The 20342-nt window shown below is 40.9% G+C and overlaps 1 protein-coding gene across 5 annotated transcripts in view; it reads right to left on the reverse strand.

Moving 5' to 3' along the window:
- Window positions 1–20141, reverse strand: part of LOC126849065 (FERM, ARHGEF and pleckstrin domain-containing protein 1) — a 36606-nt gene extending 16465 nt beyond the window's left edge. Inside the window, exons 1-12 of one of the 5 annotated variants that reach the window (XM_050590561.1) lie at window positions 19575–20141; window positions 16662–16930; window positions 14780–14884; window positions 14476–14698; window positions 14220–14343; window positions 14045–14132; window positions 13763–13918; window positions 13478–13638; window positions 13191–13265; window positions 11341–11483; window positions 8955–10694; window positions 733–8900 (exon numbers count right to left, since the gene is read on the reverse strand). In XM_050590561.1, coding sequence (XP_050446518.1) covers window positions 1930–8900; window positions 8955–10694; window positions 11341–11483; window positions 13191–13265; window positions 13478–13638; window positions 13763–13918; window positions 14045–14132; window positions 14220–14343; window positions 14476–14698; window positions 14780–14884; window positions 16662–16841 — 9966 coding nt within the window. In that variant the 5' untranslated portion in view covers window positions 16842–16930; window positions 19575–20141 and the 3' untranslated portion in view covers window positions 733–1929. Of the gene's footprint in view, window positions 1–732; window positions 8901–8954; window positions 10695–11340; window positions 11484–13190; window positions 13266–13477; window positions 13639–13762; window positions 13919–14044; window positions 14133–14219; window positions 14344–14475; window positions 14699–14779; window positions 14885–16661; window positions 16931–18713; window positions 18983–19574 lie in introns of those variants that run through there. The other 4 variants (XR_007687348.1, XM_050590558.1, XM_050590560.1 and 1 more) reach the window with 4 other exon arrangements.
- Window positions 20142–20342: the final 201 nt, after the last annotated feature.

The raw sequence follows: 20342 nt of genomic DNA on the forward strand, positions 1-20342 counted from the left end.
TCCCCTCGGGCGTTTCTCTCGTAAATCACTCGTTACAAAGCACTTTATCTAAACTCGAGACCTAAGGAAACGAATAATCATGAGCAGTAAACGTATGCATGTACGTCGTATTAGCCTCGAATAGCAAATTCTTGGAATGAGAAAAAAAAAGAAAAGGAAAAACAGCCAAATATCCGGCAACGCTGTTCTATCTCTTTGTCTGTGTATAATCTTTGTCTCTGTATAATAAATAATAAAATAAATAAATCCTAATAATATATATGAATATATATATATATATGTATGTATATAATTTTTACGAGATCTCTAATGTAGGGCACGTCTAGACTTCCCGGTTCGCGATCTGCGTATCTTTAAGAAATTATCCGTCCGAGCGAGAATGTTGAAAGTTGATGATTTAACGTAGACGAGGAAGAAACTCATCCTTCTCTCATCGTGTTGTAAGATTGCAATTGAATTCTCACCGTGCGACGAATTTTCAACGAGGAAGAAAAAAATACGTACACCACGTCTATGTATCTACGTTGAGCAATTTTTCTCCCCCTTCTAATATCGCATACTCGAACTAAAACCACGGCGAGAAATCGTAGATCGCATCTATATATATATATATATATATATATATATATATATATATATATATATATATATATATATATATATATATGGGCTGTTCAGAATTCAATTCTGAATTGGAAACAATCGAACCGATTTATTCCGCCTCTATTTGTTTCCACTTCCCTCGAGAGAGAGAGATCCCACGGCGATCTCTCTCTGCCCCTCGCAATTGTGATTGTCCTTGGTGTATTCAAGTCGCGCGACCGTGTAGTTGTCACTTTTGGAAATGCCGTGTGATTTCTATTTAACCCTTTAATGTTGCGTTTAGCGTAACACGAATAACGCGTGCCGTAGGGGAGTGCACTAGGTGTGATTATGTAACAAAATTGTTGGAAAAAAAAAAAACTCATTTAATCATCCTAGCACAAGACTCCTCCCTAGCAATGACGGGAGTGGCCGTGGAGGGTGGGAGGGGCCGTGGGGTGGAAGGAGAGGATAATATCTCGTGCGATAAACTAAATAAAGATTGGACCGATTAAAGGGTTAAAAATGATTACGCGGTTTTATATACGCATACGACTTAAACTGTTTTTTTTTCTTTTTCTTTCTTTTTTTTTACGATTACTCTCGAAAATTCTACGCGTCGCTCCTTCGATCTCTATCTTATAATATGTCGTACCTTATTATTATTTCTAGGATATAACGCGTCGATTGTGTGCACGTCGATCGTAATAATTAAGATATTCGCTTTCCGTGTTATTATGAGTATAATACTCGCTAAGTACTCGTTTATGAGGAGGAAAGGGGGGGAGGGGGGAAGGAAGGAAAATTCTATCATGACGATAATATCAAAGTAAACCGGATCTCTCTAAAACGTGTAACAAACGTGTGTATTATTTCGTATCCCTAACGATAATTATGCTAAATTTCTCTTCGCGCAGATTTTGATCATTCGCTTGGGTCTCTTAACCCAGAAATGCGACGGACGAGTCTTTTACGACCGTCCTGTTTCTCATCGTCGTTGGTGTAACTTTCGTCTCAAACATACCCGTATATATGATTCTCGATCCCGGCCCAATTTTTATCGAGCGTAATCGCCATCGTTGAATCGGGATCATTTGCAAAAAAAAACAAAGGCCAGAGTCGTCGATCCGGTTTGCGGTTGATCTTCGTTCGTGCGATAGATCAAGATAAGTCAACGCGCGTAGCCGTTTTAAGTTTATCAATTCTAAGTGTGCGCTCAATTCCACGATTGAAAAGATTCCTTTATAGATTCTATCGATTTGAGCCCGAGCGAGTGGCTAATCATCTATTCTCTCTCTCTCTCTGTCTACTCGGCATTTCTATTTAGTGACGATCGTTAACGTCCCGTCAACGCTGTTGCTGGCGACGTCGTTCGTCCCTCGTCTCGGACATCTCATCGTCCTCGTCGTCATCCTCCATGCCGAGATTTTGGCCCTCCATTAGCAGAGGCGGCGGTATCGTCGCCACGTCGAAACTGGAATCGGTACTGGATACTATATGACCGTCTTTGACCTCGAGATCGACGACGACGCGATGTCGTCTCTTAGTGTTCTGCTGACGTTTCCGGCGAAAGGCCCGTTGGCCCCGGTCGGGCGTATGCGCCGGACTATCCATGCTCGAGGACGTGTCACCCTCGCTCTGCGGGCTGCGGCTCGACGGGTAAGGCATTGTTTTCGTTCTGATCTGCGTTCTGATCTGCATCGGCGGACTGGACGTGGTCGACTCGCCGCTCTGACTCGTCGTGGAGTAATACGGGGTCGACTTGGCACGAATCGGTACCATCACAGGCCGCTCGGTGGAACGGGTGCCCTGATATCTGCCCGCTTCATGTGGACTAGGCTCCGAGAAGCCGCGATCGAATTTACCCATCACTCTCATAGGTTTCTCGCGTTCCGGAGGGACGTCTCTCCGCTCTTCCGAGGACCAATCGTCATCCGCCAATCTCGATTGTAACGTGAGATCGGCGTATCTCTCGTGCATGTCCTCTGAACTGTCACCCCGGCCGACTTCCATTCGTACTTGGTCGCTGCTGGAATACTTCATGGCGGGCACGTTATCGTACAGTTGATCTTCTTCATCCTCTTCGGGAATCGGCAGCGCCGTATCATCGATGCAGAGTGTCGTTTCATCCTCCGGAGCCGTTTGAAAATCAACATCGTCGATAGCCTCGTCGTACTCGTTTCGAAGAGTGATGCGAGGCGGCGAGATGCCGACGAATTCCGGATAAATACCCTGCTGTTGCTCGTCGTCGTCGTCGTAGCGACGCGATCGACGATGCTCGTCAAATTGACTCTCGATAAATCGTCGCGCTTCGTCAAATTCGTCGCTGTGCGTTCGAGCTTGGCGGTGATTGTCTTTCTCGAGCGTCTCTTGGAAAGCTTCGCGTTGTTCGATCGCGGAACCGATATCTTCATCCTCGTATCGGAACGGGGAGGTAGTCGTCGCTGGTGGAGAAGGCAGTGGTGGCGACACGGGTAGCGGCAACGAAGAAGGAGACGGTGGCGAGGGAAGAGAAGAAGTATCAGCAGTTTGACACTTTGAATTCGGCCTCATGCTGGTCGCGCTCCTCTCGGACGTCGTGGTGTCGCTCTGGCTCTTGTCCGCGGCCGCCGTGGAATAATATTGCTGCGGTATCACCGTAGTGCTACCCGACCAATCCGAGATCGAGGCGCCAAGTTCCGCTAGCGAATTGTCGTCGGACTTAGTGCCAGAGTATTGACAAAATTGGCGCACTGTATTGTTCGAGCTGGACCACTCGGACATGGACAGGCCCATCGATGTATCCTCGCTGTGCGACGAGCCGGTTATGTACGAGTTCGATTTTGGTTTCACTGCGATCTTAACCGTACCGTCGACCGTCGTCGCGGATGTCGAACTTTGTCCATCCTCCAAAAACGTCGAATGAAGATCGTCGTGCAGAGTTCGGTTCTCATCACTCGAATCACTGTCTCGTTCCGCTCCTTGAACAGGCGTCTCGGTGCTGTCCGTGACGGTGACTTTGACAGCTTCCTCCGGTTTGATCTCCATGTAGAACGTCTCCACGTGACTCACCACCGGCGTCTCGAAAACGGGTGAGCTCGGCGGCGATGGCCAGTCCTCGGAGCTTTGTAGCTGCAATCGTGATCTTCTGTTCGTTCGTGGTGATTTCGAATCATCCTCCTGCGCGCCAATCACGTCAATAGGGATATCCGGTAACTCAGAGGACGTTCTGCGATCATCGGAGACAGATGGTAATGCCGTACCGGACGGTGGATCCGATGACAAAGACGGCTGATGGTCGCTCGACATTAAAGATTCGTCGTCGAGACTCGGCGACCTCGAACTGGGTTTGAAGGAGTCTTCAAAATCGCTTTTGTCCTGCTCCGACGTAGTTGAGCGCTCAGATATTCTGGATAATGTACGAGAGAGCGAGAACGCACCGTAATTGGCCAATATCTCGGGTCCAATAGGATAGATAAAAGTGCCAGGAAAATCTGCTAGATCCTCTTGAAAACTGTCCTCATTTTGACCGTTGCTATCTTCAGAATGCGACTGCTGCGCATTGCTCTCGTCTTGAGGTACCCAGCCCTCCTCTAAACTAGAACTACCGGAGCTCTCTTGCGGAAACGACTTCCACGTCGCGCTCATCTCGTGCTTCGGAGCTGGTTGCGAGTCGTTGCTATTGTCATCATCTAGAGAACCACTGCGAGCGCCTTCAATCAGAGCTATCTCCCGACGATCTACTATAGGTTGTATCTGACCGATCCCCAATGGCCGAGCGATGGAACATGAACTGGAGTCAGGGTCTTCTCTGTCCGGTGTCCAAGTATTGGTTTCCTCGCTTCTCGAGCGTTCAGTGCTTAGTCTGAGCTTCTTATCGATGGATAAACGATTCGAGTCCGCGATCTCTACGGCTTCTTTGACCGGCTCGTCTTCCGGTAATTCTTCCGCGGTCTCTTCGTCTTCTCTTTTCATCTCCAGATATTCCGGTGTCAATTCAACCTCAACTAACGTTTTTTCATCCATTTTATCGACACCATAATCCGGCGAGCTCATTTCACTATCGACGCCTCGCATTTGCACTTGTGTATCGAGTGCATCTAGCGTATCCTCGCTTGTATCAAGGGAGTCGAGTCGTTTGTTTTCCTCTTCTTCCCGCTCGTCAATCTCCTCCACCTCCAGTCTCTCTTCCTCCTCTTCCTCCTCCAGATTCCCCTCGTCATCTGAGCACTCTTCGATAGATATCTGTATCGGCGATTTGACCATATCCGGAAGCTCATCTTGATCGTAATAACTAAGAAAGTATTTTTCGTCTTCTCGAACTACGCTTATAGTTACGTCAGGAACATCGTCCCTCTCAGACGGACTTTTCCGGTCAGAATCTTCGATCTTGGTATAAAGATCTTCTGGACGAGTCGGAGATTTTATCGATATTGTTTCGCCAATTTTCACACTTCCTTCTCCATTGTAGTCCTCAATAGCATCCTTCGACAATTCGGTTTGCTTTTGTTTGCAGACGACAACTTCCGTACTAGCGCTTTTCACGAAGATTACCGACTGATCCGATTGAACAACTCTCGAAGGCACGTCAGCCTTTATCGCTTCAGAACTCTTTTGAGAAGTTTCCTGTTCACCGCCGGATTCCGCGGAACTTTGATCGATGAATTTCGTAGCTTCCTCTACTTTGGTGCTTTCTGTAATGTTCTCATTTCCATTAATATAATTAATAAACGGAATTTGTCTACCATTCTCTTGTCCTTCGTAAGGTATCAAATCGATGCTGGTTACAATTTCGTTGCATTCTGTTAATGGTGACTCTAAATATTGCGCCGAAGTCTCGGTAACAGACAGAGAATCTGTGCATATCTCCGGAATGGTCGTGTGATCAGTACTGTCGGATCTGTGATTCGGAGAAGCCTCCATTTGCGCTGATTGTACCTTCGATATTACGCTCGTACCTTCTCGAGCGGCTTCTTCGGCAGCAGCAGCATTTTCTCGATCCTCCAGATTCTCCGATACGTCCACCGTGTCATCCTTACTGGAAAACGCGTTTGCCGGCGGGAGCCTGTGTACAGAGATTACCGCGGCATCCAAGGATTTGGCGCGTCGCTGAGCGGTAGGCGATTGCGTCGCTCCTTGACGTTGCAAAGCGCCAATTCCGCTACCTTCGGAAAGACCAAGGCGCGCGCGAGCAAACAATATCGGCGTTTGTCCCGGTTTACGTAATACTAAGGGAGATTGAGTTAAATCTTGAGCAAGCGCAGTTTTCTTCGCGCTATCCTTCGTTGGTTCCTTAGCTAATAATTCCTTGATCGATTCTTTGGATTCATCCGTTACTGCAGTCCGTTTAGTCTCTGCTGGCTGATCGATCACGACATCAGGTTTAACACACGGTTTAAAATCTTTCTCCAACTTAGGCTGTTTCGATTCGTTAGCCTCTTCACTAGTCGCTTCTACTTTTGATGCTATTTTGCCGCGCATCGATTTCGAATCCTGCTTCGATACTGCGTCCCTTGCAGATTTACTTTCGGTTTTTGAATCCATCTTGGCAACAATTTTGGATATGATAGTCCTCTTCGGTGATATTTTTTCTACTGAATCTTTTTTCTCCGTACTTCCTAAGCTCTTTGATATTCCCAGCGATTTCGGTCTGGATTTTTCGGACTTTATCGTGCCCTTAATCAATTCATCGTCGACTGATGCGGATTTCGCACGAGTACTCTTTGTCTCTTCCTTGTCATCCTTTGATGTGGAGAATGGCTTGTCAGACAATCTGGTTACGGATTTCGATCTACCTTTTTGAACGATGCTTATCTCTGGCGCTACATCAGTCGAATCGATTATTATAATCTCCTGTGGCATTTCGCCGAGCTTTAATTTAGATTTATCAATTTTTGTACTCACCACCGGTGCACGCGACTCCTTCGACGCACTTTTCTTCAGTGGTGGCTTGTCACCCTCCAATGATTTTGATTGTTTCTTGAAGTCCTTTTTCGGCTCCGATTTCACTTTTTTCACCCTTTTCGGAGAGACATCTTGCACGAAGTGTTTATTTTCGACTTCCGGCGAAAGCAATGTATCGATCGGTGCTTTTTCTTCTGCCAGAGACAGGGACTTTGATCTTAACGGTTCTGCGTGCGGTCTCAGCATGAAAGGAACAAATTCAGGAACTTTAAGACTATCCAATTCTAAAGCAGGTTTCACAGGCACTTCGTCCAAAGGCAAATCGGCGACTGGATCAACAAAATCGTCAAATCCTGTATCGATGATCTTGGGTCTCGATATTTTTGTAGCGGAATTTTTACTAACTTCTGAGAACTTTGATTCTATTCTCTCCAAAATACGTTTTGTCTTCTCGGGAATACTTGGCTTCTCCAATATTTTTGGTTTTTCCGGAATCGGTGGTTTTTCCGTTTTTATTTCCGCCGCAGCTGATATGTGAACTTCAGCTATAACGGACTGTACATTTTCTTTCCTTTGATCATCGTCGGACAAATCATCGACGGTTCGTTTCAATGAATGGATCAATTCTTTGAGCATTGCTTGTTGCATTTTTCCGATGACTTGATCATCGGACGCCATTTTCTCTATGTTGTCTGCCTTTCCATCGCCAGGAATTTCTGGTAATGGTATCTTCTCGATGCTATCTTGTTTCTCTAAACTATCATCCGGCGTTTTCAAACTATCTTTTTCAAGTTTCGCTTTGCGTTCCAGATTTTGCCTCATTTCCATGCCGACAACATCAGCAAAATTTAAAGCGGCTTTCGATTTAGCATCTGTTTTTGCAACATTAGTAGGACTTCTGGGCGCTCCATCTATAGATTTCTTTTTCTGTATTACGGAAACAATAGTTACGTTAGGATCAGTTGGTGATTTCTTGGGCGAACGTTTTTCGAGTGCTGAGATGATGGTAACGTTCGGTTCGACCGGAGATAATTTCGTAGGCTTTTTATCTAAACTAGAAGATTTCTTACACGTATAATCTTCGTTGATGATGACTTCGGCCCTGTTTCTGTCTAACGAACCACCTTTCTGTGAAAGCTTATCAGGAGATTGAGTCTTCGCATTCGCCTTCGAAGGACTTCTGTTTGTAGGCGACAAACTGCAAACAATACTCTTTGGATCTGTGGGCGAAAGTTTTGACGGACTTAAAATACTCTTCGGCTTATCCGATGGACTCAATATAGATTTTGGTCTTGTGGCGGTGATCGCGCCGCTTTTCGGTTTATCCGGAGATAATTTACTGCTAGTCTTATCTATCGAGGAAAGCTTGGTTAAATCAAAGTACGAAATGTCTGTTATCATTTTCAACGGCAGCTTCGGCAAGTCCTTGGCGGTACTCTTGACGTTCTTCGAAGTCTTGCTGCTATCCGACTCGGATTTCTCATCGGATGCCGTACCGTTCATAACATGCCTTTTGTGCAATGTGTACGGTATATCAACATTGGTCTTCTGCACTGTCGCCGCACTGTCCGAAAACGGTTCTTCATCGCCGGAATCAGCGGGAGTCAGATCTATGGATTTCTGATGCATCAACATATGTCGCTTGCTGTTGGATCCTAATCTCTGTCGTGCCGGATTCGGATCGCTCTTTGTACGTTCCACCGGTATATGACCGGGCAACGCGGTCTCTTCGAAACCCAGCACGACGCCGCCGATAACTTTCGGCTCGTACTCGGCAAACACGGCTTTCGGTTTTAAATTCTCCATCTCGTGCGGCATACCGATGACAGTCTCTGTACGAGATTCGAGAGACAGTTTCGCTTGCCGTTCTCGTTCTCGTCTCTCATCGTCCTTCCGCGCTTTCTCCAAGCTCCTCCAGTCATCGCGCTCTCGCGGTTTCTCTTCCGATTTTTCAGGTTTGCTCCTGCTCCTTTTTTGATCTTTATATTCCATCATCTCGATGTTCTTTCTGCGCTCAGTGTTATCGAAATCCAGGCACTCGAGGCTTCTTCCCTCTCGCGATTCCAAGCGTCCCAAATATTTTCGCTCCCGCGAATCCAGCTTTTCTAGACTTTTTCGCTCGGCGCTTCTCGATTCCGCCTTTCTTTCATAAAGTCGATCTCTTTGCTCATAACGTTCCAATGATTTTAAACGTTCGATCGTTCGCGGATCAAAGTCAAACTTTTGAGAATCCAGCCTCTCTATGCTCATTCTTCGTTGTTCTTTTGGAGTTAATCGTTCGAACGGACTTTTATTGCCAGAATCAAAACGTTCTAAAGTATGCCTCTCATAGTCAATAGAAGCCGCTCTGCTTTTTCTAGATTCTCGAGAATCAATCCGCTCGATACTTCTTTCCCTGCGCTCTCGTGTATCTGAATGCCGATGAGTGCTCCTCTCTTTAGGACTTCTCTCCTTAGGACTTCTCTCCTTAGGACTTCTCTCCTTAGGACTCCTCTCCTTAGGACTCCTCAGATATTCCATGCTGCTGCGCAGCCCTTGAGAATCTAAACGATCGACGCTCTTACCGCGTGATTCGTAGAAATCATTGTAATAAAAGGCACTCTTTTCCCTCGAGTCCAAATTTTCGTAGCTTTTCTCGCGCACATCGAGTCGCTCAATGCTCCTACGTAATTCGCGCATATCGATCCGATCTATACTGCGACGACCGTGACTGTCCGATTTCCGCGAATCGCGCGAATCGAGTCGATCCATGGACCGACGCTCCCGAGAATCGCTTTTATTATCAATTCGCCTAGAATCCCTCGAATAATCCCTCTCAATTCGTTTTCGCTCCTCCTTTTCGATGCTCCTACGCTCTTTCGATAACATTTTTTCGACTTTAATATCAGAGTCTCGCGATTTTCTATCCCTAGATTTGTGTCCACGACCTAAGCTACCTGTCTCAACGTATAATCGTGGCGGATGATCATCCAAGCTAGCGATACTGCGTGCTCTGGTCGTTCTACCTCTCGCGCCATGATCTAACACGGTTTTACCACTTCCGTCAACCGGACTCAAATCGTCATCAATTCGCGATTTCGGACGCATAATACCCTCGTCTCGCAAAACCTCCGAGTCTACATGAGTGATCTTGTACTTTGGTTTCAAATTCTTCAACTCGTTAAGAACGGAAATCTTTTGTTTTTGCACCTGTAATATTACAGGATCTTTTCTGGCGGAGTCCTGATGCGGAATAGTCGTCTTGGACGGCTGTTCCACGGAATTGGCGTGTCTCATCTCAAATTTACGTTCTATTTGAGTGCACGACCGTTGTATCCTGGATTCGGTGATCACATAATCACCGTCTGCCTTGGATATAGCTGAGTACCGATCAATGGACTTAGTTTTACCGTTCTTAAGATCAGATAACGCGGTCTTATATTGTTGTCTCTCAGAAGGCTTTAACGATCTATGCTTGACGAAGGAATCGGTCTCGGAGTCCATTTGGAACATCTCGTGCTCGATTCCTTCGTCGCTTTGATCGGATATCGGTTCATCGTGCGGACTGGAATACGATTCCGGATACTCAAATTCGTGTTCGCGTTCCAACAGCTCGTAAGAATCGTGCGAGAGATCATCGTGCGAGAGATCTCCAGCAGGACCCGATTCCTCATGACCCGATTCGGTAGACAACGACGACGTTCCCGGGTAGGAACTGCTGTAGACACGCTCGGGGACAGAGTCGTGATCTAAAGAAGGTAATTTCGAACTAGCAGCGCTATACGAACGATTACTCTCGTCGTAACGCGTTATGGGGTTATCTAGTTCACCTTGAGAAGCTAATTGGAATGGGTCTAATGGCGGTTCCGCGGTGACCTTATCGTCCCGCGGTCGCGCTTTACCGGAGTCCTCGAAACTAGAAGCGTACAATTCGCGACAACTAGCCGACCGTTGCCAGGGGTGTCTGGGCAGAGGTCGTGGTGGTGGGAATTCGGGGGGACTGCTGTTAGAGGGGCTGATACGACCTGTTGATGAAATCCGTTGTTGACTGGTAGCATGCATCTGCCGCGGTGCTGGGACCTGGCTGGGGGTGGCTGGCGAATGGACGTCGATAGAGGTAAGCGTCCGAAACGATGTAGCTGTGTCTTCTCGACGGTGAATCGTCCCGCCCATCGAGACACTCGTCACAGTCGTCGGAGAATCCAGTGTCATCGAGCCGCATGACAGAGACAGAGCTGGGGTTGCTAGGGCTGAAAAGATCGCGCATGCTATATAAATTTCTCTCGCTTTCCCGACATATTTTTCGCATAAAAAACCTTAGCGCGTAATTCTCATTATGTGATTTACATCTGTTATATTCTGTAATAATTCTAATACTATTATTTCTTTTAATAATATAATATATTTTACGCAGGCATATTTCTTATATTTTTATTAAAGACTGTTAACGTTACTTTAACACCCTTCGTAATCAAAACTAATCAATATTCAATTATATTTTTAATTTTCTGTGTAAAACTGATGTAATATTTATAAATATTTTAATTTTATTTCATATTTCCAGCGCATAGTTTAAAAATTATTTTAATGGAATCATTAACAAAATGTAATTGTAATTGCAAATCTTCACTATCTATAATTATATTCCTTTACAATTTTTTCTTTATATATACATATAATTTTTACAAACATCATAAATCTCTTACGCACAAAGGTCATTTAAAAACAATCTATTTAAGATACGCTAATCTACTCTACTATTACAGTACTTCAGTTATGATACGATGAAAAGAAATGAGGCTAGAAACAGGTGGACAGAAATAGAGAGAACCAAAGGGCGGAAAAATTAAAAATAAAGCGTTTGTTGTGGAGGTTGGTGTCGGTCATGGTACATACCAGGATCGCCGAGGGGCAGGAGGGGGTGGGCAGAGATGCTGGAGCTGCCCATAAGGGAGCTGCTTGGAGTGGCCCCACGATAGCCTCCCCCCTCCGAGCCCTGCAATGCCCTACCACCGCTAGTCTGCCGGAACGAATTGGACCTGCGAGCAAGAGAGAGTCAAGTTCAACATCAGACTTAGGCTATCAAATGCCAAGCCTGTTCAGAACTAACTTATCCCTTTTTCTCTCTCTCTTTTTTTTTTTTTTCTTTCTTTATGAGATCGCAAAGTAATACTAAAAAGAAAAAAAAAGAAAAAAAAGAAAAAAAAGAAAAAAAAAAGATAATAGCTTCCGTCGACTAAGCAACGGTACGTGATGCGAGGAAGTGTGCGGAAGATATCGATCTTCCTGTTAACTCACGTATTGCAATGTGCGATGCGATAAACAAAAATAGATTACACTTCTGATACGATACACGGTCAACATCGCCGTTAAGTCAATTTTTTAATATAGTTAAGTCGATTTTTTAATATAGTTATATCGCTGTCGATGAAATATATGATTAAATCCTCATTCATTATATGTTTTATATATTTTCAAAAATATAATAAGATACAATTAAATGTGTAAAAATATGTATAATAAACTATATATTACTAATAAATCATTGGGATATCATGAGTGCAAAGGAGAACTGTGCACCACCGTTGAACAAATTTGGGAATAGTGATAAGACAGCCATAATTTTTAATGGAGTACAAAATTGTAGCATATGTAAAAGAGAAGACTGTCTTATATTTTTAAATGTGTTATAAACAAAATACAGCTTGAAGGTATTAATAAAATTTTCGTGTTAAGATATTTGCGCTTTCTCGCAAAAAGAACCATACGTGCAATATAATTATGTAAAATATACAAGAAATATATCTTGCATGTCCAGAAGCATAAATAAATACAAATAAAAGTGCACTTTTAAAATATATCCAATGTTCATTTTTAAAATTTAATGCATTCAACTTTTGCAATAGTAATTGCAATATTATTGCTTGTGGGAAAAAATGTCAAATTTTGTATTCCTATACATCCTACACAATTAATGTTTCTGAGGGTAAAAATCGAAAGATGATAGATATCATTAATGTAAAAATATACTGGCTACTTTAACTTTTGTAAATTTATTTTTAATATCATTCATCTTGTATTCCTCATTTTATCAATTAATGTTTCCATGATATATAAGAAGGCGTTTCTCAACCGTGCATCGATATCGCACAGCAAATGAAATTCTACAAGTAGTATGTACAAGAATAACTTCCCTTTTTTCAAGAATATATTAATAATAAGCTAAAAAACTTCTATTTTAGAACAGTCTACTGCTATGGACAAGAATCTTGTTGGATAAAACTGTCTTATAGGATATTATAGTGAAGTATGGTACTTTGCTGTGTATTATCAGATACAACAATAAATAATTAGTGATCACGCTATTGAGAGGGTACACTCATCATTCGGGTTTATCGTGCCTGATGGTGAGCCTGACTCCCCGCCACCCCTGTCCGAGCAGGCAACACTGACAAACGGAAATATAAAAACTTGGAAACAGTTTCCGCTATGGAAATTGTGGATGTTCGTGGATAATACATGTATATATATAACAAATACCGATTCCGGCAAAAGCAAGACCGTGCCACCTCCTATCTTAACCACACAAAATTGATGCGTTCATTAATTAAAGACTTCAATGATACAAACCAACATATTAGGGGGGAAACAGTACGCAATATACATGCACTACCTACATATTAAATGGGGATATTCAAAGACTTTTTGTTGTTCAATACAGCTGTCAATCTTTTGGAACAACTTACCTTTGAAATGTCTGCCTCTTCACATAATTGTCCCGAACAAATTCGACAATCTGTTTCTGAGTTTTGCCACTATACCTGATAATATAAACAACAGAGATCTTTTTTATTATTCTATAATAATCTTAAATAAAGCATTGTAATCTTTTTTAAATATTTCTTCTTACACATATACAATGACACTTTAAAGATATTTAAATAATAAAATAAAAAATAATATATTTAAAAATATTAAAATGATTTAAACACATTTTGTGATTTATGTTAAGAAATATTATAATTTGACATACCTGAATGATGATCCACGGCTAAGCACTCTGGTTTTTTGCCTCACGACTCTCTTAACTACAGAGCAGCGGAAAAAACCATGGTTTTCTACACATTTTTTCCAAAAGTTTTTACACTCATTACGTCCCTCAAAGAAAAACTCGACTGTATCCTTATAATAACCCTATAAATAATAAAATAAGTTAAGTAAAATAGTTATATAGCAATAGATACATCATACTTAAATTCGTATTAATTTAAAGATAAAAATTTATCTTTAAGCTTAATTAAAGATTTCAAATACTTACATAACCTTCAGGATGCAATTTGATTAGAAAGCGTTTTCGTTTGAAACTGATTTTTCTGATTTTGGCCCAACTAAATGTATTTATCTTAGTATAATTTTGAAAAACTACAATGCCCATATGTGCTACTGCAAGATTCAGTGGAACGTTTTCATGATCCTAGCAAAGAACAAGAATATATAAGCATAAATTAATTTTACATATGCGCAATATATATATATATATATATATATATATATATATATATATAATGTACAAATTTTCTTTTTTTATTATTATACTTACCTTAGCTGGATGCATTTTCATTCCATACAATTCGCAACGTCGAGCTGTCTCTAAAAGATTGAGATCTGCCTCTGCAGGAGATTGTCCTCTGTTAACATTAAAACCAAACATACATTTCAGACAAACCCGACATTAACATAATATTACTAAATACATTAAAATATAAATCTCTTACGCATGTTTTTTATGATTCTCCATGATACGTCGTTCTAATTCTTGATCCTGATGAGGCACAAATTTATATGTCGATAAATATGTATGATCCGGGTAATCTTCTATCACATAGTCTCCGCATTCAGCTATAAGGAAAAAAATAATATTGTGCTTAAGAAAATAGATCATAAAATCCTCTCAACAAAAATACAAAAACACAACTAGGCTTATAAATTATAAGAATTTTAACAGGAAAAAAAAAAAAAAAATGTAATTACCCTGAACTATATAACTGGCCATCAATGCTGCTGTGTTGTCATTGCATTGCAATAAACCTTGAGATAAATCTCGTTTGATTTGTAGACAGAATAAATATCTTGTAAACTCTTCTTCGAGTTGTGCAGGATCCGGCGTATAAAATTTAACACAGAACCTCAATAGAGGATCAATTAGAGATAAGCCAACTTGTCTGCATACTGGTTTTTCCAAATCTAACCAATACTGTAAATATCACAATCTTTAATTTCATTGCTCATTGAAAAAAAGGCATTAAGAAATTAAACAAAATATTATACATCTTACTTTTGTGAAATTTGGTTCTTGATATTCAAGACCAAAATAATCTGCTTCTAAAAGATGCAATTGCTTACATACTTGATCAAACAACACTCTACCTAGTGCTTTGGCCTGAAAAGTTTAAATAATAAAGTTTATACAATGTGATAAATTACTGTATTAATCTCTCTTTAAGTCTTTAATACAATTAACTTGTTAAATCATAAAATTCCTAAATATTATTAATATATCCTTATTTTATTATATTTTTTGAAATAACTTGTTTTGACATGAGAGATATGTTCCTATTATCATATAAGAACATGTATATATATATATATATATATATATATATATATATATATATATATATATATAAAATAATATGAATTAGGATTATACAATTAAATATTATAAATGTAGATTGAATAATCTTAACAACTTCATTGTAAAAAGCTAAGATGCTGGGGAACAAAATTAATCTCCGAAGAAACTAGCAACACGTTGCAAGCATTGTAAATAAATAATCAATAAATGAGTTTACACATATATCACACACAAGAATCCCCCATTTGACACATTATATGTTCCAGTAGCTCATTCTTCTGGAAATATATGGATACAGAGCGCACACAGTATGTAAGCATCTAGCCAATATATATAATATATATATTATACATATACACACACAACACGACACACACACACACACACACGCACGCACGCACGCACGCACGCACGCATATATATATATATATATATATATATATATATATATATATATATATATATATATATATAATTTACTTATAAGTTAATAAATTTTTAAATTTAAATAACAAAAAATCTCGATTATTATATATAATTAAAAAAAAAGGTTATAAACTATTTTTAAAAGAGTAAAATGTCCAATTTATTAATATTTTAATACGTAAAATTATAGAACATCATTTGATTGAAATTACATATTAAGGAAGAAATGTTCCAAAATAATATAAATGTGAAAATCTCGCGTATCGGAATTCTAAGTTAAATAGCTTCACAGAGAAGATTCTAAGAGGCTTTATAATCAATGACTCTTGACCTGGATGCATGAAGTAAATAGTTTAATACATGCCTACGCAGCAAATATAGGCTGATGGATAGATTAATGCATATACAGACTTCTTGATTACATAAAAAAACATAAACGATTACAAACAGCAAAGTTCACGTAATAAAATATATTAAATAATACATACTATGCATATATTTTATAAAGATTATATAAAAAAAGGATATATGAGCTTATTTAATAATGTTCTATGAAAAATTTTAATATAAAAATTTAATATACAAAGAAAGAATACATAGAGAGATGTATATCAGAGATATGTAATAGCTTATGACTATAAATGCAATAATACATACATTCAATTGCTACATACTATAGAATTGTAAAGGTACAATAAGATGCTTTAGTAACATTTAATGTCATTTTATTGCTTATTCTTCCGTGATCATTCTCTATAGAGTATAAAAGAAGTTGTCTTTTTATAAATATTATAAACAATAATCATTCTACATATAGCTCATACATATTTTATAAATAATGCACATGAAGGTTTCAGAGGAATAACAAATTTAATCACATAAAGAAAGATTGCAGAATATCCGTAACTCATATACATTCAAGAGTTCCATCAAAAAGACTAAAAAAACTTGTATTTTTTTCTATAAATTTCTATTAAAATGTAAGCTTAAAAGAGCTTATAAAATTTTAACAAAAGAATATCGAATCTTATTAGACCTTGGTGACTACCTTTGTGGGCTCAATTGCATAATTTTCTTCATGTCTTTTAGTATATGCAGCAAGCAATTGAAATAAATATAAGAAAATTATTTAAACATAAAATAAGTATTCAATTACCTGCACTTGAAACATTGTAATAGAGTCATCCAACATCTGTACACGAACTGCGAGCATTTTTCCAGCCTTTCGTGGTGTCGCAGGAGGTGTTCTACTACCTCCGTCCACACCAGCTGGCGTCGAATGACTGTGAGGCATCTTTGAGCCTCCTTTCATGCCAAAACTGTCTATATCATTCATCTTGGTTCATTTATTTTGTTTTGCAAAGCAATTGTTTAATTCGTGCTTTCTCAAAGAATACAATCAATAAATCTCTATTATGTCATCATCTGTAATAAAAGAATCATGGGATAATGGATTATTATATTTATGTATTGTACGATGAAGGTTGAGTCAAAAGGAAAGACAAAATTAATCTTCAGTAAATTATTAGGTTGGTGCGTATGAAATGTCGGATTTTCTTTAAATGTGAACGTTTGTCTCCCTGTTTTTGTTATGCTTTTGTTTTTGACATAACCTGGTTTATAGTCGTACTGTCCATTGCCAGAGTCACATTTTAGCAAAGAAGATTTTCTCAAAAGTGTTTCCTTTTGTTATTTGCTTTGAATTTTGCACCGATATGAATTCAACCGATATTCGTGTAATTTTCTTATATGAGTATAAACTTGGTAATAATGCTGCAAAAGCTGCACGCAATATAAACCAGGCGTTTGGGGAGAATACTGTGAACGATCGAAAAGTGCAGCGTTGGTTTGAAAAATTTCGGTCTGGTGATTTTTCCCTGCAAAATGAACCGCGTGGAAGACCCGAAACGTCTGTGAAAAATGATGCTCTGAAAGCATTGGTGGAAACGAATCCAACTGTTTCTTCAAGGGAACTTGCTGCCAGAATGGAAGTTGACCATACAACAATATTGCGACATCTTTCTGAAATTGGCAAGGTGAAAAAATGGATAAGTGGATACCGCACGAACTAACCGAGCGAAATAAGCTGGATCGCTTGAACGTATGCTCATCATTGCTAACCCGATTTAATCGAGATCCATTTTTCGATCGGATCATTACTTGTGATGAAAAATGGGTTCTTTACGACAATAGGAAAAGGTATGCTCGGTGGCTTGATAGGGATGAGGCTTGTGCTCATACTCCACGGCCATCACTTCATCAACGGAAAATTTTAATCACAGTTTGGTGGAATGTGACTGGAGTAATACACTACTCATTCCTTCGAACTGGAATGACAATTACAGCCGAAAAGTATTGCCAGTACATTGAAGAAATGCATGAAAAATTGAAAATTATACGCCCATCACTTGTTAATCGGCATGGCCCAATATTTCTCCACGACAACGCTCGGCCGCATATATCGTACAAAACAATTGCGAAATTAAATGAATTAAAATATGAAATTTTGCAGCACCCACCTTATTCACCGGATCTTTCGCCAACCGACTTTCATTTATTTAAACATTTAGAACTGTTTTTACGGGCTAAACAGTACGAAAATGAAGACAGTCTGAAAAATGCCATATCAGAGTTCATTGATTCTAAAGATCAGAATTTCTTCAAGACAGGCATCTATGTATTAAAATCTCGTTGGGAAAAGTGTATTGAAGTAAATGGAGCATATTTTGATTAAATAAACAGCTTTTGGAAAAAGATATGCAGTTTAATATATTCACTTAAGAATCCGACATTTCATTCGCACCAACCTAATAATTGTGGACAGTACAAAATAATAAAAATAATAAAATAAAATTTTTTTTTTATATCAGAAAACTTATCTTCATATGTGAATAAGTCTTGAATGAACTTGATATTACACATTGTATGTGTATGATGGAATTATATATTTGGGAAATATATATGTATAAAGCTTAATCATTCTAATGATGTATTATTAACAACTAGAAATGCAGGGTATCTGTAAAAACTCACAATCTCCAATTATCTTCACATATGCTCAGATTAGAAAAAATACCATTCTACTTATCTAATTCTTATCGACTTCTACGATCGTTCTCAGATAAAAAAAAAAAAAAAAAAAAAACAGAAAGAATATAGGAGAAAACAGATGTAGGTAAACAAATAGCAAGATAAAATCCAATTTCACCGTTTCATTCCGAATCTTACGGAACATGTGAGTTTTTATGCCACGATTTTCCGCTATCACTGTCACGTCCCTTCGAAACTATTCATTCTTCGTTTCTAACGAAACACGGAGGAGTGTCTCAAGAAGCGGACGTGTTTTAACGATATACGTATTAGAAAAATCCTCGCGCGAGAAGGTCCCCGGTCACTTCCGGTTCGAGTTTTGCGCGTCACCCGCGTTTCGCGCCAGCGAGAGATTACGAGGACGCGCCGCGCCGCGCCGCGTCGCGTCGACTGCTCGCTCGCGCGTCCCGCGATTAATCCTGATCGTCCGACCGAGAGGAAAGAAAGAGAGAGAGAGAGAGAGGACACGGACGAGCGAACGGATGCGAATGGGAAGATGCGCGGGGGGAGCGAGGAATGTTAAACGAAGCGGGCTAAGCGATTGGCTCCGAACAAAAGGGTTGAAAAACGCTCGCTGATCCAACTGACGTAAGATCGTAAAGAGTGAAGATGAGTGACATGGAAAGGAGAGAGGACGAGGGGAGGGGAGGGGAGGGGGGGAAGAGGAGGTGAAGGAGGATGCGTTTACGCGTGCACGCGCTCCGCTCGTTACATCGTCGCCCGCGCACGTCCGTATGTGCGTGGTCGTCGTGCATAATTACGAGTTCCTCGCGACGTACCGAAAATGGAAGTTGATGGGTGGTAGCCGTCACCGTCTTCGTCGCGAGGAGAGAAAAAATATATTCTTCGATTTCGCGAAAATTCGTCGGCAGAATTTATCATAGGAATATCCGGGAATGAATCCGGAATAGAAGAGGATGAAAGAGAGAGAGAGAGAGAGAGAGAAAGGAGCGATTTATTATCGTTCGTGTGTACGTACGTTCGCCGGGCCATCGTTGCGTGCGTGTCTCGCCGTCTCTCTCCTCGACACACGCGACTCAACCAGAGTTCATTGATCACCGGGAACCACCGCACCGCACTGCTCTCTCTCTCTGCGATCCGCCGGCCGCTTCCTTGCGCGTCTCGCTCTCCTCGCTCCTCGAAACGACGAGCGTCCGCGTTTAATAATGGGTAGTGGCGGTGGTGCCCGCCGATCTCTTCGCGGCGCCGCCCGACGTAGGTGCGGCGACGTGTGCGCGACGATGCTCGACCATCGAGCGCATACAACGAGAGCCCCGAATCGAAGCCATCACTCACGCACAGAGTCAGACACGCACTCAAACACACTCCGTGATGGAAACAACCGACGGGATGGGTCGTCACCTCCGTTCCACGACAGAGCGCGAATACGGGATAGCAGTGGTGCTCAATCTTTTTTTTTTCCTCTCCCGAGCAAGCGTTTCTTACGTCGCGTCGCGTTCCCTTCTTCGCGTGCGATCGCGATCGCGCCCGCAGTCGCGCGCGACGTAGGGCCGGTCTGTCTGTCAGTTCGTCTGTCCGTCTATCGAGGGCGCGATGTACGAAGGGCGGTGGCACCGGTCGTACGACGCCGCTCGAGGCGACATCTGTCGGCTGTTATTGTCAATAACTTCGTTCAAAAACAGCTGATGTAGGTAAATTTCACGAATTATCGAACGGTGTGACGTTTACCGGCTAAGTTTGTCATCGGTCGATAAATCACTCACGATGTTATCGATGACAAGAATGT

The sequence above is a fragment of the Cataglyphis hispanica genome, chromosome 4 (genome assembly GCF_021464435.1).
Source record: "Cataglyphis hispanica isolate Lineage 1 chromosome 4, ULB_Chis1_1.0, whole genome shotgun sequence".
In the NCBI taxonomy this organism is placed as follows: domain Eukaryota; kingdom Metazoa; phylum Arthropoda; class Insecta; order Hymenoptera; family Formicidae; genus Cataglyphis; species Cataglyphis hispanica.